Source organism: Cheilinus undulatus, linkage group 12, assembly GCF_018320785.1.
Source record: "Cheilinus undulatus linkage group 12, ASM1832078v1, whole genome shotgun sequence".
NCBI classification, from domain to species: Eukaryota; Metazoa; Chordata; class Actinopteri; order Labriformes; family Labridae; genus Cheilinus; species Cheilinus undulatus.
Window position 1 is genome coordinate 11,516,166 of NC_054876.1, and position 25,725 is coordinate 11,541,890.

General features: G+C 38.7%; 1 protein-coding gene across 1 annotated transcript in view; it reads right to left on the minus strand.

Moving 5' to 3' along the window:
• Window positions 1-283: 283 nt before the first annotated feature.
• The window catches only part of rps6kb1a (ribosomal protein S6 kinase b, polypeptide 1a), a 31,227-nt gene continuing 5,785 nt past the window's right edge, over window positions 284-25,725 (minus strand). Inside the window, exons 4-15 of the mRNA XM_041800922.1 lie at window positions 23,665-23,733; window positions 22,195-22,342; window positions 19,202-19,259; window positions 17,968-18,068; window positions 17,711-17,801; window positions 15,456-15,546; window positions 12,384-12,491; window positions 12,229-12,291; window positions 12,014-12,091; window positions 11,823-11,930; window positions 7,728-7,840; window positions 284-5,424 (exon numbers count right to left, since the gene is read on the minus strand). Of these exons, the coding sequence (XP_041656856.1) occupies window positions 5,160-5,424; window positions 7,728-7,840; window positions 11,823-11,930; window positions 12,014-12,091; window positions 12,229-12,291; window positions 12,384-12,491; window positions 15,456-15,546; window positions 17,711-17,801; window positions 17,968-18,068; window positions 19,202-19,259; window positions 22,195-22,342; window positions 23,665-23,733 (1,293 nt within the window). The 3' untranslated portion in view covers window positions 284-5,159. The remainder of the gene's footprint in view (window positions 5,425-7,727; window positions 7,841-11,822; window positions 11,931-12,013; window positions 12,092-12,228; window positions 12,292-12,383; window positions 12,492-15,455; window positions 15,547-17,710; window positions 17,802-17,967; window positions 18,069-19,201; window positions 19,260-22,194; window positions 22,343-23,664; window positions 23,734-25,725) is intronic.

The window sequence follows — 25,725 nt, forward strand, 5'->3', positions numbered from 1 at the left end:
TGTAAGCTGAAGTCTTCTACCTTATACTCATTCTTAAACATTAAGGTTTATTTTTAGGACTTTAGCTTTAGTTCTGAACATTTTTACTGGTATAAGCCAATGGATGAATTTTGCATATTGGATATCAGCAAATATCAAATATTGTGCATCCCCAAAAATCTGCACCATGCATTTAAATTAAATGGTAATTTAATTTAACAGCCATGATAACATATTGTTGGTATCTATTTATGAAAACTGCAACCTGCAAGTTTTTCTTCAAAACAACACACTGCAAATTGAATCAGCTTGAAAACAAGATCCTCATGTTTTTATTGTGACCTCATTATGTACATGATACATTTTAAGCATTCTTCATCTGAAGAGGCGGGTTTACAGCAACAAAAACGATGCTATTCAATGCCCACCAGAGATTGAAACAATTCAGAGATGATATTTGACCTATCAGAAGTGAGCACAGCGTGGAGAAAACTCCTCAAGCGTCCTTCAACAGAAGCTAAATGAATCTATTCAAACCTTCTGACCTCTTTCAGACTTAACAGAGTAACAGCAATGATCCTTATTGGATCATATCACCGTCAGTAAAGGCACAATGCCATCCTCACTAGTTTTTGTATCTGTTTTTCTATAAAAACAGCTCCCTTGCTTTAAGCACTGCAAACACACAAACTGGAGTTCAAGTCTTATGCAAAGAAAGTCAAAGATATCAAATGTTTCTGCAAACCCCATGTGAATCTGATACTAAGCAACATAATAAATACTGTAAGACTTTAAAAGGTAACCGTCATCAGTTTTGGTATGAGGAAAAAAAGATGCATCTGAGGTTTCTTTAAGACATGTTCAACTGAGATAAAATCATACTGTACATGCTAATTATGAAAAAAATCATCCCACCTTCTGCAGCCTCGTCTATATAATACTACAAAATAAATACAAAGATTGCATAGTGAGAACAATGCTGTGGAAACAAAATGGCACTTCAAATAAATACAGTAACAACTTAAAGGAAAGAATTGGAGTGACTGGTCTTAAAATACAGTTAATGTACAGGAATGGAAGAAAAATAAATCAATCAGCAGCTCATTAGATTTCAAAAGGAAAAAAATAAAGAAAACTTTTAAAGCCTCTAAGAGCATTAATGTGGAAAACTGAATCAGTTTAATAAAAGATGACAAACTATCTTGTTGAGCGGTTGTTTTTCAACCAGAAAAATAATTTAGTTCATTTCAAACAGTGGTTTTATAACGAAGCTACCTATCATTCATTCAGTCAGCATCATGGGAATCTGCATCCATCATTGTGGTCCGTTTCAGGGTTTTAATGGCTCGACTCCAGAGGCTCATAAAGCAGCTTCATAACACACACGTCTCTCATTAAACAGTATAAAGTCGGTGGTCCACTCATTTAGGCTGGGGTTAATACAATACTGCTGATACCGTGAAGCTCTCAAACACACAAGACATGATATGAGTTAGGGTGACAGTGACAGTGGAGACAGAGCTGATGGAAAAAAAACACTGCAGCGGTTTTTCACACCTCAAACATCCTATATAGTCTAATCCAGACAATTTGTCACATCATAGATGGTAAAAAGAATGGACAACACAACACCCTGCCTCAAGTGAAGCCAAAAGATCTAGAGTCCCCCCACCGTGCAAATCATAAGCTCCACTTCCTCCATGTTAATATAAGGGACATGGATCAATTTTAAAATTAAACTACACACCAAATAAACTTCTCTTTTGTTCAGTTTTGTTGTGTTTTTTCCTTCTGTAAAGCTGTCTGTCATACACACTTATACAACCAATTTTTAGGATATAATCCTGACACACATGCTGTCATGATTGTAAGTGCACCTGCTAACCAGTGTCCTTAACCTAGGGGCGACTGAAAAGTTGACCCCACTCAATGTTTATGCAAGCAGCTGCTTCACCACTCAAACATGCTGGAATGAAGAGCAACGCATACCAGGCAAAGGGCATTTTTAACATCTTTTCCTCATCGTCAGGTGATAATCTTGCATTTAAAGAAAAAGGGAGGTTACTATTGCGTAAATAAACCTTGCATAGTGCTGGTTTGTTTGATTGAAAACCCTCTAAGAGTCTAAGAGTCTAAAATACTGGTGTATTCCTGATATTATGGTGTATTCCTGATATTATGATAGTTTCCTTAAATTATGCAGGCGTATAACCCAAACTTTTAATAACTATTTTTCATGTGCTGCGTGAGACTTAACATGGTTGAAAATTCACCAGATTCATTGTGTATTGCAAACAACAGCTTCATTGCTCAGAATGTGCTGGGATATCTAACAGACAGCACCAGTGCACAGCTGGAGCTGTTCATACCAAATGTGACTTTAGTCCAGTCATAACCTTTAACAACAAAGGCTACTCTTAACGCAGATATAATCACTGCTCCAGATCAATTAGCTCCCTGAAGTGACTCCTCTGTCAGTCCAACTCCATACAGTAAAAGCACAGATGATACTAAAATAGCGACACAGGTGCTATGGATTTTACGTTAAATGATGTCAGAACTCTTTTGGGGGATATTTTGGCTTCATCTTTTCATAACCAGAGGATGTTGAGTTGTGTTGTCCATCTGTATATAGTCTTTATGCATATAGTTACATATACATACATTCTTCAGGCTTTTGCTACAGTGTTCTTTCTAATATGTTTCTCACATGAACACCCTGCACCCTTAGGTTTACAAAAAATGCGGTTAGTTTAGGAAGCAGATAGCAGTCCGTAAACAACAATATTTCAACTTTGCCTTTCTGTTTCAAGTGAGCTCTCACCCTCTGTCTCCAAGGTCAAAGTCCTGCATTATAACAACCATCCACACGCTTGAGCTGACTAGATCTATTTTTCTGATACATCAGTCAGAGGAGCTGCTGGGTATCTGATACTGCTACAGATGACTTTTCAGCGGACCTCGATAAAGCCCATTGTGTCTCATGCACATCCGAACAGGTAATTTATACATCTGTATCACAAATGCGGGGGCTTTGCAGGTATCATATCTTTCTGTCAGCTTGGGGGGCTTCAGGAGATTTAAGTGACATACTAAAAAAAAGGCATCTAGAGTCTGTTTACATTCAACACAAAGGAACTAAACGGTGCTTCTGAAACAAAGGCCTCCTACAGAAAGCATCCCAGTCATTTGGTATCGATTATGGTGGAAGTGATATGTGTTCAGCTAAAATTTCATTTCTTCTTTTTATAGCTGCTTTTCCAGAAGTCGTGCTCTAACTTCTCTAGTAAAAAATGCAATGTGATTGTTTTCTTCAAACATAAAGGACTACTGAGGAATTATCATCCAATAATGCTGCAAACTAGCAGGACCCCCTGAACACAGTATTTCACCCTGAGGTTTACTTTTGGTGCTGCAACACTGCCTTTCTTTTATGGACGTTTTACACAACTTGCATCTTGCCGTCTCATTGCCATTGCGATAAGCCAGCAAAACCTTCCCTTTAAAGGTTTCTGATGAACCTAAAACCTGCATCCACCCAAAGATCAAACCTACAGGGGGCCCCTGGGCTAATTGTAATGTTAGCAGAGTTGATTGTGAGTTTATTGTTGTGCCCTGAAACTCTCTATAAAGCATGACTGACGGAGAAAGGGCAAGCATTTCCTGCATATTTTCAATAAACTCTTACTGTGGGGAATTGTGATATTAAACGCACATTAATTTATAGAGAAAAATGCAGTATTTACTGACATTACAATGCACTTAATTCTGTCCAAAGACCAAAACTACTCTGACAGGAGTCTCTATCAATATGGTGGACCTTTAAGTTGTTCTTTTTACACAGATCATGTTTTTCTTCACTAGATTTTAGACAAATAAACAACTAAACATCCTCATCTTTGCAAGTTGACACCAGAATTAAGTTTCAGCCAAACAAATTCTCTCTTTGTTTTTTGGCTGTGTGTTTGGGTTAACTGTTATATGTTTGCTAGAGCCTTGGTTAAGGGGTCTGCTTTCCCATCTCTTCTACAAGTTACCCAGAGTTCAGAGTTTTGTGAGCCCAAAATGCAAAGATGGCACTCAATGAGCATCATGCTATGTCTGTCAATGCATCCCAGGCCTGAAATGTAGGACCAATACTTCCTCTGGTGTACTTTTCAAAGTAAAAGCTTGATTTTTTCAAAGCCCACATTGAGCTATCCGCATTTCACTTAACGCTCTTATTCTGAAGTTGTTTCCAGGACAGTTGTTTAGTGAATTAAGTCACTTCAAGAATTGCTAAGCTCTTTCTGGTGTTTCTGCAAAACTTTCATCCTGATTAAAAAATATCACTTCATATTCATGACAAATTTAAAGCATTAAGTAATGTAAGCTTACTCATTTGAGATCTCTCTTTCCATTTCACCAACAAGGAAACTACCAATCTAGGAACATCCCTACTTAACCTGACCAAACTGCAACCAATTCATTTTCTGAAACGGTTGCATTGTTGTTAGTTTTAAGCATCAACTGTTCTTACCCAAAAAAAGGATGTTTTCATCTAAAAGGATTACTTATATGTTGAGTTTGGCTTTCATTGATTCTCCTAAAACCAAAAATTAAACCCAACTTTGAACCCTAATGGATTCATCAAAGCGTGCACAGAGCTCCTCAGGTGAAATACTGTCATAGAGCGTCCTGCTTACTAACGGAGTGATCCGCATGGTTTATCTTAACATGATCATTAAAGAGAAAAAAACTGGCCTATTGAGAAATAAATAATTACCCCCGTTATGATATATCTCACTGTGATGGTGATGGAGGCATTGCTTTTTAAAACTAAAAGTAACATTGTCAAGATAAAAGAGCACCAGTCAATCATATAATAAAGCCAGCTAAATACACCAGAACTACTTCAGCTAGCATTACCAAGCCAACTTTCATTGAGGAGCACCTTCTCCTCCATATTTGCTCTCACTGGAGAACCTGCTTATTATCTGCATCAGGCTGTGGAGACCAGGCTGAGTCAGGAGGACTTTAAGAGGCCGAGAGACGGAAAGGCGCTGCTGGAAGAGCTGGTGATCAGCATTGACAGTGTCAGTCAGTCAATTTAAAAAGATTCTACAAGCCTCTTTAAACCAATAAAAGAGGAAGAGGAAGAAGAATTAGAAGAGTCCTAGTGTTCACAAGCAAGCCGAGCGTCATAGGTTCATCCGTAGGTGTTCGGGTCTCTTGGAGTTCAGGGGGTAGACCTGCTTTTTGTATGGCCCTGCATTGATGCCTGAAGGGTGTCGGATTGGGAGAGGAGCAGAGGCCTCACAGTTACTGCTGCTGCTTGTGTCCATTTGCTCCACCGTTGAGACCTCCATGGGCTGGTCTAAAGAGTTACTGGGGGATAGAAGGGAGGGGCAGCCAGTCAGCGTGGGACCCCGGGGCCAACAGTCCCCTCCTACAAACTTCACTGGACTGAAGAGAGAGAGAGAGAGAGAGAGAGAGAGAGAGAGAGAGAGAGAGAGAGAGAGAGAGAGAGAGAGAGAGAGAGAGAGAGAGAGAGAGAGAGAGAGGACAAAGCTTTGACCTTATTTGTGATTTTTCCCTGTTTTTTTTAACTTTGTAAAGCCATCACAGATAATAATAATAATAATAATAATACTAATAATAAAAATAATAATAATAATAAAACATGTTATTTATAAGCGCCTTTCTCAAAACTCAAGGTCACTTTACAGATAGAAACATGTACAATAAAACAACAGATAAAAGCTAACAGTATAAAATGGGACAAAGTGATTACAATGAATAGCTATCCTGAACAGGTGGGTTTTGAGTCTAGATTTAAAGAGAGGGAAGGAGTCAATATTCCAGATGTCTGGTGGGGGTGAGTTCCAGAGTTGGGGAGCAGAGCGACTGAAAGCTCTGCTCCCCATGGCAATAACAAAACTGCAGCACCACTCTCCCAGACTTTTGCACAGCAACCATGGCAAACAAACAAATTCTCTAATATTTGTCCCTTTGGACAACTGCTGAGGCACATGGTGCATAAAAGTTGCCAACGCTCTGCCATCGCTAAAGCATTCTGAACTTCCACTGGCATTAATGTAAGCACAACAACTGTGAACGTAACCTGCCTGTCTGCATTTTGCCAACTGTGAAGGGAGATGGAGGAGGGATAATGGTATGGAGCTGTTCTTCAGGGTTAGGGCTTGACCCCTTATTTTAATGCTTCAGCATACCATGACATTTTGGGCAATGCTATGCTTCCAACTTTGTAGCAACAGTTTGGGGAAGGCCTTTTCTTTTCCAACATGACTGTGCCCTAGTGCAGTGTTTCTCAACTGGTGGATCGGGACCCAAAAGTGGGTCGCTAAGTTCTTTCAAGTGCGTTGCGAAATGTGTGCCAGGGACAAAAATGTGGAAAAAAAGTGTTTTGTATGGAAGCCCTAAGGGGACATACCTGTATTCTATAGGTTTTCCTATGATTCCAAGTAAATTTACGTCATTTGTTGCTGAAGATTTCAATTTATTTATCTCATTTTCTTTGGATAACAAGCAGGTTTTTCTAAGATATTGATGAAATTCCTTATGAAATTACCAAATTTCCATGATGTCCTGGGAAAATAGGGTAAAATCAAATGCATGCACTCCCTTTTATAATGATGTTCTTTCAAAACATATTTATTTTTGCCTTGCTCTTTGTTTGACTGTTTTGTTCCATTTAGGGTTTAGACTGACAAATTCTTTATTAGATAAATGTGAGAGGTTGAAAATTTTAAAAAATTTGGGTGGCGATTTCTCTTAAGGAGGTTCACAATAACTGTGAACGTTACCTGCCTGACTGCACTGTGCCAACTGTGAAAGGAGGTGGAGAAGGTATAATGGTATGGAGCTGTTCTTTAGGGTCTGGGCTAGGCCCCTTATCTCCACTAGAGGGCAATCTTAATGCTTCAGCATACCAAGACATTTTGGACAATGCTATGCTTCCAAATTTGTGGCAACAGTTTGGGGAAGGCCCTTTTCTATTCCAACATGACTGTGCCCCAGTGCACAACCTTGTTTTTTGCAAGTTTACTTCCTACTCCCAGCAACCAATCGGTGCTGGCACTCTGTAAGAAGGAGGGTATTTAACTTTTTAAAATCACACCTCTATTGTTAGATTCTCTGTTGAAGATGCACTTCAAAACGTTAGTCCTTCGCACCTTATCAAATTTCAAAAAGTGACTCGTGCTCCACTTTGTTCTTTGGATTTGTATGTGAAGAAAACAATCTACTGAAATATCTTAGGAGAGTTTCTAGCCTTTTCCCAAGAGCACCAGCTTCCACCAGCAGAGGGGCTAAAGCACAAGAGACTCCTGCTGTATTAAAAGCTTGAACCTAAAGAAGATCAGCTTTAAAAGCAAAAACATGGAGCAGAAGTGTAATACCTCAAGTGATATGAAAAACACAGCAGTAAAGGAATAAAACAGCTAAAAAGCAGTGTATGAAATCAGCCTAAAATTGATAAAATCACAAGTGGATCTTGTTTAAATCATCTCATTCTACTTATCTAAAATTAACAGCTGTTTCAGATCCCAAAGAGGTTGTCTTGTTGTAGAGGGACTAATTTAGTCTTGTGTAGATGGCTTGTTGTTTCAGATCAATCTGGCTGCATTTACAAGCTCAGCAAATGAGTAATCGAAGTAGGAAAGACTTGCTGTGTGGAAAATCTGTAAGCGATGACTAGAGGAATTCTATGGAACCAGAGAAAGGAAAACAAAACATGTTGCTGTTACCTCACAGGTGTTCTTGGACTTCCAGGGAACTTCCGTGGTGAGCGGACCTTTGGCTCAAACGAGAACTTCTCTTTGACATTTTCCAGCACAGATGGGGCTACATATGTGAAACCCTGGGGGAAGGGGCGAAGGACAATAACAGAGAGAGATGAGAATCCACCTCTTCAAAGAGCATGTTTCCAAAAACAACCCACAGCTGATGATGAGCAATGAAACACCAAGTAAACCGGATCATGCAATGTGGTGAAACAGTGAGAGAAGCTTCCAGGAAAGCCAGCAACACGGAACCAGATGGGACGCATTAACCGATTCTCGTAAGACGGACTTGTTTAAATGGAAGAAAAAAAATACCAAGAGCACAGCTGACCTCTTTTTGTAAGGGGGTTTGTTTACACGATATGTCTGTACAGCATTATGACCTTAACTGAAATGAGAGTGAAATATTAAAATTATGGAGGTTATTTCTCAAAATGAACTCTTACTACAAGTGTTGAAACAGGGGAGTTTAACTGCTCACTTTTATCATACAGTTACATTTATTAAAATGACTTATAAATCATGAATGAAGAAGAAATTAATGCTGTGGGGGATTAACTAAGATATGGGTCAATTCTGGTCAAATGTTGAAATGAAGTTACAATGTGGGTGACGCATGATCAAGTCTGTATTTTCTGATAGAGAAGTAGCTGTCACAAATCCTTTGAATGTCCTGTGCTACATTTGTGTCAACCATTTTATTAAACAAAAATAATAATTTGAATTAAAAAAAAAGACTTCGAACAAATACGTACTGGTCCAAAACGATTTAAGAATTTGATTCGTCTCCTCTGTAGGGCCTGTGTTCACAGGCAGTGCTTATTTTCAATTCAAAACCAATATAGTCCTGCATTACTGGCGCTTAGCACCCTGGGCAGAAAAACAACCCCCTTGGTCACCCAGCTGGTCAATGTCACTTCTTCCTCACTTGCCATTTAAAATCAAAATTTGATTTTAATTGGCAAGTGACGATGGCAAAAGGGAAACAAATCCAGCTCATCTTTTTGAGAGCAAGTTTTCAGGTCTGCAGCTTCTGTACATGTCAGGAAGGGTTCCTTCGCTTGGTCTTCATGTTTTCTGTGTGAGATTTCCTTTGGAATACAAAATTATGAACACACAGCTATTTGAAAACAATGTTATGGATTCTACTGAGCAAAGCAGGAGTCATTTTTACACATAATGAAAGCTGATGAGTAGTGCTCTGAAAATTAGGTTGTAGGTGCTGCCAGCGTTAAAAAAGTCAGTTGTGGGGACAAAGGCCCTACAGGTGCTTTCTGACTATGTGGTTGTGGCTCGACGTGTCTCAACACTAGCTGAAATAAACTGAACTGACACTAAAATGCGGTATCAAGTCACCGCTGAGTGCTCAGGGAGTATCGCCACTAGAGATGTAACAATACGAACATTTCATATCACAATTATCATGACCTAAACTATCAGGGTTATCAGTATTATCATGGTATTGTTGTGATTTGCAGAAAATCTAACAAGGTGCCAATGCATCATTTCAAATCATTCTATCAAGTTTGATATTAAAACCCTTTAATTGGCTCATACACTTTTAATTTGTATTAACATTAAAAGTAAACATGAAAACCTTATCAAATGTGCATTAACAAAGGTATTTTGTGAATAAGGTTGCTCAAATTACTTATTTGATTCCACATTCTTTAAACAATGTATCAGTCATTATTTTTATGTCTAATAGGACAGAAAAGCACAAATTCTTTTAAAAAAAAGATTGTTGTTCATCTTTCAAACAAACAAATTAGTGGTGTTGATAAGTACTGAGATTTAGATTGGAAATATGACTTGGAAATAAGTTGGTCATGAAACCTCTTTTATCTATTTTATATTGCAGAAAAGCAAACAGGTCTCTTACTCGCAAATGGACAAATTCAATTTTCTCATCAAAAAGCTGAATTTACATTTTCTTCTTGTTAGATGTGACTCCCTTTGGTCCAATGTACATTTTTCCCCCACTCACCTTACCTCAAATAGATTGTCACTGCTTTTGAATTTATTCTAAATTCCTGAAAACACAGGTATTTTAGAAAATACGAATTTAAATATGCATAAAAGTTGTGTTTCAGACAGAGGTTGTGTTAACCGACTATTCTCCATCAATGACAGATTCTTTTGAAGGATGACAGAGAATATTGAAGGCTGTCCGTCATTTTGATGGGCTGGAATGACAAGAATGAGCCTGCATTTCAGCGCTCACACACAGATAGATTCATAGACCTTTCCATTTAGCACACATGGACTATCAAGGAGGTTATTTAATCTATTAAAAATCTTGTACCCTGTGGGCTCTATCACTGACCTCAACACTGTCGATTTGTAAAAGCCCGTTGGTCTCTGTGCTGACAGCACTGAAAGGCTGCTGCAGGTGTCTCAGTACACAGGTCGGCATGCAGAGTGTTAAGGCCTTTGCACAATGAGCCCATTTCATTCTGTTCTAATCATGTCTGCACACTGATGCCGAAATTGTCGTTTTATTTGTTCCGTTGTTTTGGGAACAGGTTCGATTTTTTGCGAAATTCCGTATCAGTCAAAGGTGACTGATGATTCAAAACAGTTTCCCCTGCTTCCACCTTGCTTGTTCGCCACCGAAACCACACTTTAAACACCAAAGTTTGCTCATTTATCATGTGGATATCAACCATGGAAATTTTACAGAGAGATGGGTGAATGATGATTCAGATCTGCTTTATTCTCTCTTTCTCGCTCACCACCCCCCCCACCCTCCCCCTCTCTCTTACTGAAACTTCACTTTAAACTCTGTAGTTTTCCCGTGTATGTGGATATCAACCATGAAAATTTAACAGATAAAGGCATGTTTTTGTAGCCTAGGATGTATCCAGCTGGATTTTAAAGGAGTGACAGACACAGGCTCGCAATACGACACTATTTGCCACGTTCTACAAATTTTCGCAGTCAAGGCCAAACGCACCTGACTCAGTGTGCAAGGTCAGAGTGTGTGATGTTTTTTTTTTTGGATTAGACTCCTGTGGAGCAGACAAAAATGCACATGGATGGCTCCACAGTACAGCCTTTAAACAACTTGTTTTCACCTATGGTCCTCAAACTACAACATCTTAATATAAAAAAAAATCTTTAAAACTGTACGTGATATCTTAAATGGCGCAGTTCATAGTTGCTTGCTTAAAGACAGGGGTTGTTGCTCCACTGTCACAGCGTAAAAATGATGAGGAGTAAACGCTGTGCTGCTGTGTTCATCTTTCTCTCAGTGCCATTTAAAAATGCAAAACCTCAAAGATTGTTTTTTTGAATATAAGTTTAGAAAAGGTGCTCCATTAATTAAACACTAGAAATAAAGTCATATTGAATTATATTATATACAGATATTAGAGAGAAAATTATAATGACAGATTGTAAAATGGCATGATGGAATTTTTACGACCCTTTCCGTCAAAATGACATACAACAAAAAAGCCCAGCGCAACCTCTGGTTTCAGACGATATGCTCTCTTGCACACCATATCATTAAAGCAAGATTTAGCAATTTTTTTGAACATCACAGTTTTTAATATTGTGCAGGACTAAACTTAAATGCTCTTGCACATTAAAGCTAACACCTGTACCACTAAACAAGATAGTTTCTACATTCTGTCTACATTATTGGTGTAAAATAGAGAGCAGTAGGTTAGTTGTTGGACTGACAAAGGACTTAGCGGCACAAAGATACACACTGAGCCAAGAGAAAGAGCCACATGTGATTTTTGGTTTGATTTGCACAAAAGCTGTGACCTTCCTGCAGGGTTGTGTGATGACGGGTGCATGTTTACTTGTGATCTTTAACCAAAACACTGCAAAACAATGAGTATCGTTTCAATGATTCATTGTTTTCTTTATTCAGTCAGTTGTTGAGCCAGGGAGGAGAGGTAAACCTTGGAGTTGAATTACAACAAACAGTGCTGTGTGTTTCTTACATCAATGTCCTGAAGAACTGACCTACAATAACTTTTTTAAAACTTAAAAACAAGCTATTACTTTCTGTTTTGCTGGAGGTTTAACCTCTGGACAAAAACTTACCAGGAAGACCTGATTGGCACTCTCGCTGAGGGTTGAGTCATCAGGACTGTCCACGGGAGTCTGGCTGGTGAACTTGGAGTCAAACTGGCTGGCATCATCAGCTGATTGCTGCCCAAAGAAGCAGTTCAGTTAATCATATTTTGAGGACAGTCACAGAGGACAATGCTGCTATAGACAGAAAAAAAACGTACCAGGAAAGGTTTGAATGGAGGCTCAACTTTCCGGGCGAGGAGGTCGTCCCAGTTTATATGTCGAAAGAATGGGTGGACCTATCAAATACAACAGGGTTTTATACTTTCAGGTAATGTCCAGGTTTTCGAAGGAGTATTGGCTTTTTGGAATGGTCAAAAATTACTATGTATCACACTGTGAGTAAAAACACTCTACTCTAATTTTATGTAACTACCTGGACCTCTGCAGCATCTCCTGGCCCAGCTCCGAGTCGCAGTGAGGCATTTCGTTTCAGCAGCTGAAAGAGAAAGGTTGGACACTTACTTTCCTGCCAAAAACATCGGATGTTTCATCAGAGACAGACACATGCGCGAGGATCTCACAGCTCACCTTTTTCAGGAGGTCCCTGGCTTCTTGTGTGAGGTAAGGTGGAAGGCTGAGTTTGCATTTCAAGATTTTATCAATCGTCTTCTTCCTGTTTTCACCAGTGAATGGAGGCTGAAAAATACACACAAAAAGACACAAATGATAGAAACAGCAATAGTGGCACATGCTTCCTCACTAAAAAGGGTGCTAAGGGTTTCAAAGTTCCAGAGTAAATCAAACATTTATATAATCTCAGAGCAGTGTCAACAATTCCCTTTTTCTCACACTATTATTTAAGCTTCTGAAGACAATACAAACAGCTAAAAGGCAGCCTAAATAGCCACTAGCCTTTAGCTGCACTTCTAGAGGCTTCTCTACTTCTATTGAGATTGCAGTTCTGTGCTTTACCTTCTGATTAACCAGACTTGCAAACGGTCAGCTGGTTTGGTTGTAAACACATGACTTGACAGGAGCGAGAAACAGTGTGTTGCAAAATGCTGTAAAATCCCGAATGGGATGAATGTTGTGAAAATTAATGCTCCCCCTTTTTGTTGCCACATGTCTCTCATTCTACTTATTTCCTCCACCAAGGAGGTTATGTGATCGGCAGGGTTTGTTAGTTAGTTAGTTAGTTAGTTTGTTAGCAACATAACTCAAAAAGTCATGGACAGATTTTGATGAAATTTTCAGGAAATGTCAGAAATGGCATAAGGAAGAACTGATTAGATTTTGGGAGTGATCCGGATCACCATCTGGATCCAGGAATTTTTTAAAGGATTCTTTACTATTGGGAGATAGGGCTAATGGCAGAGGTCTGCGCTCTCCGAGTGCTTTTCTACTTTTAACTGAGAAGCTACAAATCACCGTAATGCATTTTTTTTTTTGCCTTTAGCCTTTGTTTCATAGAACAGCTATAGAGAGACAGAAAATAAGAGTGAGATGCAGATTATGTGCACCAAACAGCTAACTTGACACGTCAGATGGATTTGTTTCACGCATCCATCTGGAAGACCTTTGATATACAGCGTTTGGGAAAGGGCAGAGACTTTGGAAAAAAACTCAGAGGGTGATTGGATGAACATTCTGTCTGTCACATCTTTATGGGACAATCAGAGCAACAAAACACGTGACGTTGTCACCGCTACCGAGGTACACAACTACTGAGGAATAAACTCCATATAGAACTGCATAATGCGAACCATGGCAACTATAGGCATGTCAGTACATGACTTTTCGTTTTTGAAAAGGAAACAACGTACTGCTGTTCTTTGTTCTTCTTTTAACAAAGAAATGTCAAATTCTGATAAAACTGGTGCTTTAGCAGCATCCATAATGTCTTAAGCCATAATGGCACCGGCCTCTTGTCGCTGCTTGCTTAAGTCACGCCGTGCCGGAAAGCACTGCCCCCCGTCACTGATTGGTCCTGTCACTTTCCAACTGGGCACAAATGGTTCAGATGGGATTTTTGCAAAATGGATTTGCCAGTGAGAAACATGGTAATGGGCATATCCATCTGCTTTGCAAGGTTACCAAACAGCGTTCCTCAACAGTGCATTCACGCAGACATGTGCGTAATGAGTGCGTAAGAACATTCCCACTACAAGTGTGGTATTTATCACTTAGAGGATGTGTGCAAGTTTAAGCAGAGCTCTAACTATGATTACGCACAGAAACCCATGGTAGAATAGTGAAAATACAAAGTATTATGAGTGTCAAAGCATTAATCAGTTATCCATGTGTGTTCGGACTTTTGTCAAACAAAGCAAATAAAACAAACAAAAATAACACCATTAGTAATTCTGTCCCGTTTGAAACACACATGCTGTCCAGTTGTTCACACCTTATGATACAGCTGTGTTAGGCATTTCAAACGTAGTGCTCTGCCTGAACCTTCCTTAAAGGAAGATTTGGAAAACTATGTACTCCACTTGCTGTTCTGACATAGGATTTGTGCATTCTGTTAGAAAAGTGGTTCACAACTGGCGGGCTGAGACCCAAAAAGGAATAGCCATTTTGGTGGGTCATGAATGTGTGCCTGGCAAGAAAACTGAAGTCATAAAGTCTTATGAGGTGATTCTGAAAATGTGTCTCTTTGTTTTCCCATCATCTGAGTTGCAATCTGCAAGGATTTAAAAAAAAAAAACATTTGATTGGATGGAAAACACCAGAAATTTGGATCATCCTTTCAGGAGTTGGTACAGGGTCATCATCCTCAAGTACCTTGTAATCTAGTCTTCTGTTAAATTTTGGCATCATTACAATAATGTTTATTGGCCTGTGCTCAAAAAATCAACATGGCAATATATCAACATGTGCTCCTTTCCATTATGTGTATCAATACAGATTTTACAGAATCAGTATGACCATGAATGCTGTGACGGCCATTTTAAAATACACCACCCTATGGTGCAGTTAACAAAAAAGCAGCAGATGGCAGCAGGCACTAATCTATATGATGCAGCACGCATTCAGATCCAAAACAAGACTACCAGCTACATGGACAGAGGATCTATTTGGGAATTAGCAAGAATAAAAGCAAATTTTCTGGATTTTTACAGGTTTCTTCACACACCAGAAAGTCAGGACATAAATCATGCAACATACAAGCTCTGCAAAAAACAAGGTAAAAACCTGTAGCAACACTATTCTTCAATTACACATGATACCAGTTAGAAGTTAGCAACAACAGCTGGGCTCGGCATTGTGTGCCATCACAGCGAGCACTGCTAGTAAATGAAATTTCCCTCAGCTTTTGAAGGGGATCTGAAGATCACAGGAAGCACTTTCATGCTTTATTTGAATAGACTTGGGGTCTGCATCTGGATATGTATCATATTATATCATATCATATCATGGGGCTGTTTATAATACCACCTGTCCACTGGAATAACATTAATAATATAGGCCTGTATATAAATATCGTACTTATAACCTGTAAAAATGATATGCTATAAAATGTATCCACATGGCCTTCTAAACAAATTCAGCATTAAGTTGACTATAGATTAGGAGGATCCTGACATCCTGTCAGCGAGGTCATGAACAGTTTTACTTTATTTATAAATGATTTTACTGGATTGGTTGATCTGCACTTACCGCTCCCGTCAGCATGTCATACATTAGAGCCCCTAAGCTCCACCAATCCACTGCTCGGTTATGCCCACTCCTCATCAGGATCTCAGGAGCCCTGAGGGAAGAGAAATGTGTGAAACCATATACAGCTTATACACATAGCAGGCAGGAAATGAGAAACAGAGTACATTTATAAATGTAGACAATGACTGTGTGACTGATAAGGTTGTCAACATGGCTGAGCGATATGATATTGAATTTTTCTTTGCATAGTGATTCTGTTTTTCACATCTGATTCACATTAAAAAAGGAAAAAAAAATTTCATGTTGTGCTAATCGTGTTTGCATCCATTTACTTACAGGCTTGATCTTTTATGTCCTTTATGCCTCAATCCAAAGTCCTTTGAATGGATAGTAAAAAAGCTGTTCTCTAGCTCTACAACCTGGCACAGTACCCTAAAACCCAGACTTGTTCAAATAACCTTTATGAAGGGGCCTGTCAGGATGCATGGACCCAGTTTTTTCTTTTTAAGGACTGAAAGAACCACAAAATGACCTTCAGTGCATTTTTCCCTTCACATCAAAAATCATTTGTCTCACCTGCAAACTTTCACAATGAACAGAAAAATAAATGCCTTATACTCAGTATGCAAGGTTTGGGTGTGGGACATTTTTTTATCTGGTTACGGATCCAAAAACCACACATGACAGTAATAGACTCAGTGGGCAAAGACCTTAAGGGTATGATATCAAAACTAAAAGGGATCATGCATTTGAATGCATATTCAAACACTACGAACACTTCTACCTCTTAAACAAGCCAATGACTTAGCTCAGGTCTGTACATTAAGTTCATTACTCTTACAACCAATTCTAAAAACACAGATCTCCAGTTACGTTTTTGACTAAACCTTCCCTTGAGAGCAAAAGAGAGAAACAGAGAGAGGGAAAGAGAGCACTGTCTAAATTGCACAAATATATTAGCAGTGTATTTGTGCTATTACAACAGTTTGTAGGAGTTTTCCTGCTGTTTTTGGTATTCAAACAAAATTATTGTGTTAGGTGCAGGGTTGATACACACCCTAAACATCAAATTTAAGATGTTTTAAGACATTTTCAAGACCTACACTGAGAAAAATTAATGTCTCTTTTTGCACAGCAAAAATGGAATGTGTGTGAGATTTCTCGGTAAGTTGACCAGAGCTGAATTTTCTAATTCAATGCAATGTTTATGAAATGTCATATGGGATAGGAGAAATATTTTTTGGGGTCAAAAATGCCAATGTTTGATCATTTCTGGTCGATTTAAAGCCTCTATTCTATCAATAAATAGTAACCTGATATTCATCATAACATATATTTAGCAGGTGTGCTGGGCACCTGTAGTTCAGTTAGACATCTAAGGTCATTGATTAATTATATAATATTGGTGGGTTTTTTTTTTTGCAAAGCTCAAATTCTAGTGAGCTTGAATTTGTTGTTTATCACATATTCATTTTAAAATGAGCAGTTTCATGTAGACACGGTATGTTGGAGCTTTGCTAAAACGTGCTGAAATGCTTATTTGTTAACGCAAGACCACTATTTTGTCTAAAATGTAACAAACTACAATGCTAAATATCAATTTATTGGATATCAAGGTGTAGTGGTTGACAGAGAGAGAAGGGTGTGCAGACATGAGCGATTCAGCGAGTATGAACACTAGAGATCTTTTGATCCTTGCTGTACAGCCGTCACGTTGCTGCCACTGTTCTTTTTTGCTGTTTTCTGGGGCAGTCTTTAACAACGAGTCTTGTCTGTGTGGTTTAAAACATCTGTTGTTTTATTCTTAAACCATTTCACTGATATCTTGTTAACACTGAAGGATCTTCTCCAAGAACCAAGGACACTGAGGTACAGGGCTGACACACAGTTTAATGCAGCACTGCTCTAGATGCCGTAAACTGTACTGTGGACATACATGTGCTAAATGTAAACTGTTTAAATAATTAAAAAAAAAAACAGCTTACAAACGAAGACTGGATTAAAGACATCTTAGGCAACGTGCCTCATAAAATCTTGGCGGTCTCACAGGTGAAACTGAGACGTTTTCAGACTTTTTATGGCCCTAAATTTCAAATGTGAATTTTAAGACTTTTTACAGATCTGTGACAACCCCGTAGGTGCTTTAGACTTCTACCTTTTTGTTGCTGTGGTATAGAAAAAGGTATGGATATCATATGATTTTGTATTGTATCAAAGTATAAAATTCAAGTATTGTGACATCCCTGGTAACATACATGTATTCGATAGTCCCACAGAAGGTGTGGGTGACCGTCCCGTCATGGATGGACTCCTTGCACAGACCAAAGTCTGTCAGCTTCACATGCCCTATAAGGAGATAGAGCCAGAGCAGCAACATGAATGAAACTACACACCAAATAACCTATAGATTAAATATCAGATGACTCGCAGAGATGATTTAATCTGGGAAGTAAAGGTCGTACATGGGAAGGACATGTACAAGTCAATCGGCTCTGCCCTCATGTTTCAGTACCGTGGTTGTTGAGCATGATGTTCTCAGGCTTCAGATCTCGGTAGATGATGCCTTTCTGGTGCAGGTGTCCCAGTGCCATTGAGATCTCAGCCAGGTAGAAACTGTGGACAAGAAAGACAAGACAGTGGTCTTAAATTCAGCAAAATGTTATTAAAAAATCACATTTTCCCCATGATCCATCACTGATCATATACACTTATACACTTGTCCACAGTGATCTGCAGTGACGGTGTTACTCTCAATGTCGTTTAGAGTTTTCCAGGAATATTACACACCCCTATTTATCCAGCAGCTCAGTTCATGTAATCACTGTTTTCATCTGCAGGCTGTGTTTATAAAACAGAGCTGCAGATACTAAAAGTCAGTGCCTGTTCCAAGTGAACATCACACTGACTCAGAAACCGTGTCACCGTCAGCCTGTTTTCAAAAACTACAAGCTTCAGACCAAAGCCGTTTGTTTAATTGTTCGCATTTGTTTGTTATGATACAACTTGTAACAATGGTTGTTTTTCAGGATGTGCATCCTGTCAGCATTTGGAAAATGTTTCATGATGTAAATTTTGTGGGTGGCTTTTTAATATGTGTGCAAACATATGTGGTGTGAGTGAAAAGGGGATGATAGATGCACCGACATTAAGATTTGACATGTTTAAGAAAAACATCCTGAAATGTAGCAGTTTCCAGAAACAAAACAATTTACACTCATTTAAGATTCCTGATGATGACAAATTGACCCACAATTTCCACAGGGTACATCTCTGCAATGGTCTGTCTGTGCTGTGCACTCCAGAGCTGACTGCTCTCGTTCTAGTCAATCTTTGTGTTTCCAGCATTAGCCAGAAGCACCAGTCTGCTGTTCAGCTCGAGATCGGTGATGAGCCTATTTTTGGCAGAGCTGATGCAAGCCAGTGTAAAGCTGAACAGAGCAGATAGACTCAGACAGGAAGTCAATCACTGGAGTACAAAGAGCATTGGATCAATTCCCACCACTAAAACAGCATTACATCAAAACTAGAAGCATATGAACAGCAAAGAAACCTCAGTCAGGCAAAGTAATAACGCCATTTGTTTGTCATTTTCTCTTCATGTATGAACTCTTGATTCAGCTTTCCAAGGCTGAGCAGTGCTCAGCTTAAGAAATGGACCCAGTGGGCGAGGGCGTGCTTCAGTCAGTGCAAAACCATGGTGCGGATATATTATGCTGCAGACCCTCTGGAAATTGTAAGTGACCCACCATGCTGTGTCCTCCATGAAAATGCCCTCTCTTTCCAGCTGCATGAAAAGCTCCCCACCTGCAGCACAAGAAAGAAGACAGATAAGGCAAAATAATCAAAGTGGAAATAATGAAAATATATCATTGACATTTTGTGTGAAACACCCATCTTGTTTCCTTTACTGCAGAAATACAGTGACTATAAAATGTAATCCCCACCCTAGGATGTTTTACCATTTTATTTATTTTTTATTAATCAGTCATGGTTCATATAATTTGGCTTTTTGAAGAAAAAAAACTCTTCAACGTCAAAGTGAAAACAGATTTGTTTTAGATTTGTATTGTCAATTAAATAAAAATATGCAAGGTAAAATAAGTGACTGCATAAAAATGTTCACCCCACTTTAAAGCGGTAATAGATAGGGTTTGTATGAAATTGTTTCTCTTTACATCAGCTCTGTTAAAAATTAAGAAGTGACAGGGTATATTAAATCCTTATTCAGTCTAGATTCACATATGCCATCACAAAATGCACATAGGCTTTTCAGCAACAGCAGCACTAGACTTTAGGTAATCGACAGAAAGATCATAAGAGAGAGAATGATATTTTTTAACTTCGACTTCTTTCTCTCAGAAGGAAAATTTGTTTTTCAGCCTGGTTTAACCAACAAACATATCAAAATTGGCACACAGACTCGAAAAACATTAAAACACATAAACAAAAACAAATTAAGTGACAACACAAAGTTCAACTATGCAATAAAAACATCATCAGTCATAAGGAGATGACAGGAAATTGTGTCATAAAGGGTCTTCATTAAAATTTAGTAGTTTGTCGGCCCTAGTGATCAAAGACTTTTCCATCATGTTCTTCCTCCAAGGGAGGAAAGTACAAAGGTTTCTGAGAACACTATGATGCCTCAAGCTGCAGTTTTGACTCTCTTAGGCCAGCCACACACACTAGACGATTTTTAAATCTGAAACAATTTTCAAACCGTGGGAGACCAAAGACTTCAGGACATTTTCCAAAGATTTTTCAACTTTAACCCTCTGAACGCACACACTAGACAACTCAGCCAGATTGTCAGATCACTGGAAACCACACACCTGCCGACCTGCCTACAACCTTACGTGATCATGTGACTTCAGAAAAAAAAAACACGGATGTCTGTCGATACCGTCTTGCTATCCCTTCACAACAGGCTGCCCTGGCATGTGTTACAGGTGCAGCAAAACTCATAAAACAAAGGGAGAGACTCAAGATGAGATCCTGGCTGGAACTAAGCTACAGTTGTGTTTAAAGTTGTGAGCAGCGAAAGCGTGCATGATCCATCTGGTGACGCTACCTAGTCTGCTTACTCTCATTGGTTGTTGTGGGTACTCTGTCAGCAGCACTACAACCTAGAATCGTAGATATTTAAGACATCAAACATGTATCAAACATGTTTGATATTTACGATTCAGGGTCTGGGAAGCTAAAACGCGATTTGGAGCAGTAAAATAATCGTGTTGACACTGCACAAGGATTATTCAGACAAATAATCGTTTGCACGAGGCTCTACTTGGGATACGCCCCCACAATCGTTGGGGGAGGCAAATCCTGCCTTAAATTGGGCTTAAAATCCTGTAGTGTGTGGCTGGCCTTAGACGGTGTTCTTGTCTCCCATTTAGGTAACATCAAATAATCTAATAACAGTTAAGGTGAGGACCAGCTCTCAAAGTGTGATGAATTTGCCATACAACACTTGGCTGTGGCGTTACACTGAATAGATGCTGTTTCCAATTTCTAGCCCTTAGTGAAATAGAGTTTCTGTGTGCAGGTCATTCTATATGGTTCCCCTGTCTGTAAGTTCACACTGCGTTGTGGGTTTACAGGAGTGTGAGAGAGCACTGTGCTAAGCTGGTGGCTCCGCTGATCCCACTGCCACTGTAACGTCCCTGTGACTACCTCCAAAGGTGGCACAGAGGCCACACTTTGTCCCTTCATTAAGCATTAGTAGTGTTTATAGTGAAGGCAAAATGTTTCAGGTGTGTAAGTATCATGGCTTTAAATGGCACTGTGTATGAGCCCACAAACCGGCAGGAGAGACAGTAATGCTATGATTGTGATACAGATAACCTCCTTATTCTACTGCAGACTCCATCTGTTTATAAAGTAAGAAAACATATTAGGGACACTTTAAAAGAAATTACCAAAAAAAAAAAAACATGAACCATTTATTTATAAGAAAAAAAAGATTTGAATTTGAAAATTAGGAGAAAAACAATCATATGTTTGAGTTTAAAAAGACTCTAACTTCAAATTTATTAAAGATTATTTAGTTGACAATAGCCTATTCCATTGAAGAAAATCATACCAGAGGAAGCCAGTTGACAGTGTAATCAAACTGGGACTGGGTAATAAGGAAATACAGTTTAGGCCAAGAAACATCACAGTATCACTAACATCTGGACTTTGAAGAGAAATAAGTGTGAACTGGGAATAATCAGAAGAAAAAAAAAAGACACTGAAAGCATACAAGAGATGATCTGATCCAACCGGGTTTTAAGTTCTGTTTCTTGTAAATTCAACACTTTATAAACTTGAAATTTGTCAAGTTCATTAATTAAACATCTACAGATTTTGAAACTTAGACATTTTTTCTAAGACATGTATGACTTTTAAACTCAAAAAATATAAGTTCAATTTCTTCTACAACTTCATTTAAAAATGTTGAGTTTTTTTTCTTGAAAATCAACTGCCCCATTTATATTTTTCTTTTTTAGAGTGGCCCCTTGTAAATTGTTGAATATTTATTTTAAAAAGCAAATCTAATCTCCTTTCAGGGTCTAACTGAGAAGCAGTGGTGGTAATACAGAAGGAACTGTACCCCCATGTTGGCACCATGTGATTTTGTCATGTTAACATGAGATTACAATACACTGTATATAAATATTAGATTAATTTTTGCATTAATTTTATATTTTATTTTTTAAATTAATTCTCTCTCTCGTCTGGACATCATCTTGCTCACCGCTCAGATACTCCAGGATGAGGTACAATTTTCCCCCAGTTTGGAAGGCATAGATTAGGTCCACAATGAAGGGATGCTTCACCTCCTCCAGAATGTTTCTCTCAGCTTTGGTGTGTGCTGTGTCTTTTGCATTACGCACAATCATGGCCTGGAGAGGGACAGAAAAGCACAGGGAGTCAGAACTGTGAAACTATTCAGGCTGCAACTTTAACCCTGTTAGCTCACAGCTCCAACATCAGCTGCTGCAGGGGCAGAGCACGCACAGGAAGCCAGGTCGGTAGCTACAGTAAAGTCTCATTAAGCCAATAAACACAGTCATTAACCCAAACCTCAAGCTTCAGGGAATAAGAGCTGGCTTTTCAAGCATAGTCAGGCACTGCTCTGTGTCAGCTGCAGAGAGGAGGCCAAGCTGAACAGAAGCTGCACAACTGAGGTTTAATGGGAGAAAGCCTGCTGCCATTATTTTGGGTGGTCTGCCCTTAGCTTCAAGCCTCACGGCTGAATGCACCAGTATGTCACCAGAGACGGCACGCAGTGACATTCAGAACACATGAAACAGTAGACACAGTTAATCTGCATTTAGCTTGTGACTGCACCAAGTATTTAAGGCGCTAATTCCCCCATACATGTAAGTAACATGTGTTTGCTTACATTGGATAACAGTATGCAGATGCCATTCCTCTTACACAACAATGTACTACACTGTTTGTACAGTAGGGGGCAGCCAGATTCACATTTACTCTTCATTTAATTGGTAACTGATTGATGTTTTCCTAAGTTCCTGCAACTTATTAAAACCAACCTTTAAAAGGCTAAAACCAAGAAAGTATAATGCAATTTCTGTGCCACGTAGAATTGGTGATTTCATTTTTGGGACTCAACAGCTTTGAATCTCATTGTCCCAAGTTTTATAGCATTTTGCATAACTTGCAAGTCGCCCCAAAAATGTTGTTGACCCTACCATTATTTGGTGTAATTTTTATCTTTCAAACAAATTTCCTTAAATCCATTTTCCCTCTTTTCCTTCTTCTTCGCTCTTCCACTTGAAGTTTGTGGATGCATATGCAACAAGCTGCCATACATGAAGTGGGTAAAGATGACAACAACCTAATCCACAAAAAAAACAACATCCTAAAGTGAATTAACACCAACTAGGTGTGTATATTTGATAAAATATTTGCATGGCTCTGGCAAATAGTACACATTTTGCTAATTAAATAATTTTGAAGACATTTTATGACTTTGATTTTTTTTAAATGTTTTTTTTCAAGATTATTTTTTAGTTTTTCCCTTATTTAAGATAGGTCATCTAAAGAGCGACAAATGGGGAAAGAGAGCAGGGGAAGACATGCACAATACAGCACCGAGACAGAGAATTGATCCCACGACCAGTGTGTTGAGGACTCGAGCCTCTGCTTATGAACACCTGCTCTAGAAATCCAGCGAAACCGAAAGTCCTGATTTACTCACCTTCTTTAAAACTTTCATGGCAAATATCTTCCCAGAGTTGGCACCTGACACTTTCCGAACTTGAAACACCTGGAAAAAATTACGAAATGTCAGTCAAGTCGACAAGTCTATATTCATCTTCACAGGGTTTAGGCATGCAATTCAATACATATTCCATTGAGTCCACGTATAAAAGCATGATGTAAACATGCCTACAACCTTTAATGTATCATTTTTTTCAGACAATGATCTCAATAATGAATTAGCTAGCTTGTAATTTAAACAGAAGCCAAGTAAACTGTTAGCTACAGATCTCATTGCATTAAAGGTGACAGAAAAACCTTCCTGCACACTTCAGTGCTGAAAAAAAAATCAAGCTATAGTTTACAGGTGTACTGCCTCGTTTAATATCAGTCCACACAGCTACACATAGATAACTACCCCTTTTTGGACCAAGCCTTGAATAACCTTGACCTACTGTGTTAAGTAAAATGATTTAGGCTATTCAGAGCCAGTTTATATGGCTGTATTTTAGGGTCTGGTTTTTCTAATGTTTTTTTTTTGTGCAGACTGAATATAATGCTACTTTACAAGACTTGTAAGTATGCCAGAGTGAATGTAGCTTTGGCTATTTAAAATATACATTTTGTCTGTTATTTGACAATTTGAGATAAAAAAACTGGATTCCAGTACCAACAGGAATCATTTAAAGCTACTTTGGATATATATATAGTTAAATCTGAGTCAATAATAAATTACCAAAAGTTACAGTCCTTCTGTATTACAAGTGTTAAGTCATTTCACACATGCACTTCAGCTGATTTTCAGAAGAATTTCAGGCAGTCTGCCCCTGAAATCTTCCAGAGTTGCATTTTCACACATGTCCCTCACAGCAGGAGTTTTTCCCTATAAAGCAGGAAGGGGGTATGCTTCTAAAGATAGCAGATAAAACACTGGAGTCAGATGCACCGCTGCCTGTTTTTGCTTCCTATCAACGCTGCATTTGATAAAATGTGTCTATAGTAAGCAATAGAGTAGAGACTTACTTGACAAGCCAAAGAGAGTAAGAAGCAGCATAATTACATGCATGAAGATTAAACAATCACAAAGCAGATCTCTGGAAGAGATTTAACTAAGAAGCTAGCAGGAAACTATCCAGGTAAAGACAGATTGAAAAAAATTTGTCTTTGCATTTATGCATGCAACCCAACCCAAAAATAGCAAAAAAATTTCAGGAGTTTGTGCATGTGTGAAGGGACTTTATATTTTTTCTTGTTCTGTGGCTGAAACAGTTACTGCTCTGATTCAGTCTGGGTTAGAGTGCTATGGGTTGCACCAGCTGTGCGTAAGTCCAAACGTAGCCTAATTTGAACGTAAGTTCTTACTTACGATGGAGTTTACGCTCTCCCAACATTTAAGGTGTTGCACTAACCGTGAAAGTTTCAACGTAGGCTTAAGTTATAACCTTTTACCGGCAATTTGGAGTCAGCGTTCACCATGATCAGTAACGCTGTTGTTTTCCATGAGCGGAGATAATTTCCGCCGTCCACTGTTACATTATCTCATGTTGTTCGCGATTCCACCACTCGATGTCAGTGTTATCATTTTATACTGGCTTTAGGTTTAGGCTGTAGGCTTTACAATACTCACATATGCAAAATGCCTTGTCATATTTTGCATTAACAGTGCTGTTTGAGAATTAACGGCCGTTGGCACATGTTATTTTTAGCCATTAGCATGTGTAGCAAAAGGGGGTTAAAAATGCTTTTCAGTGATTGGTTAGAGTGAGAGAAAACATCATATCCACGACAATATTTTAGTTAGTTTGGACGTAAATCTCTACTAGTTAAGATCAACCATACGTCTCTGTGGTGCAACTGTACAATGACACAACTTAAGTTATAACTTAACTAGTTTCAACGTAGGGTTTAGTGTGGACTTTACACCATAACTTAAGGCAGAATGTACGCATAGCTGGTGCAACAGGCTGCTGGTTTCAACGAACAAAATTATAAATTATTTGTTAATAACAATTTTTTCATAGTTGCTGAGGACAAGAAACTTCCAACCTGAACTTAAGTC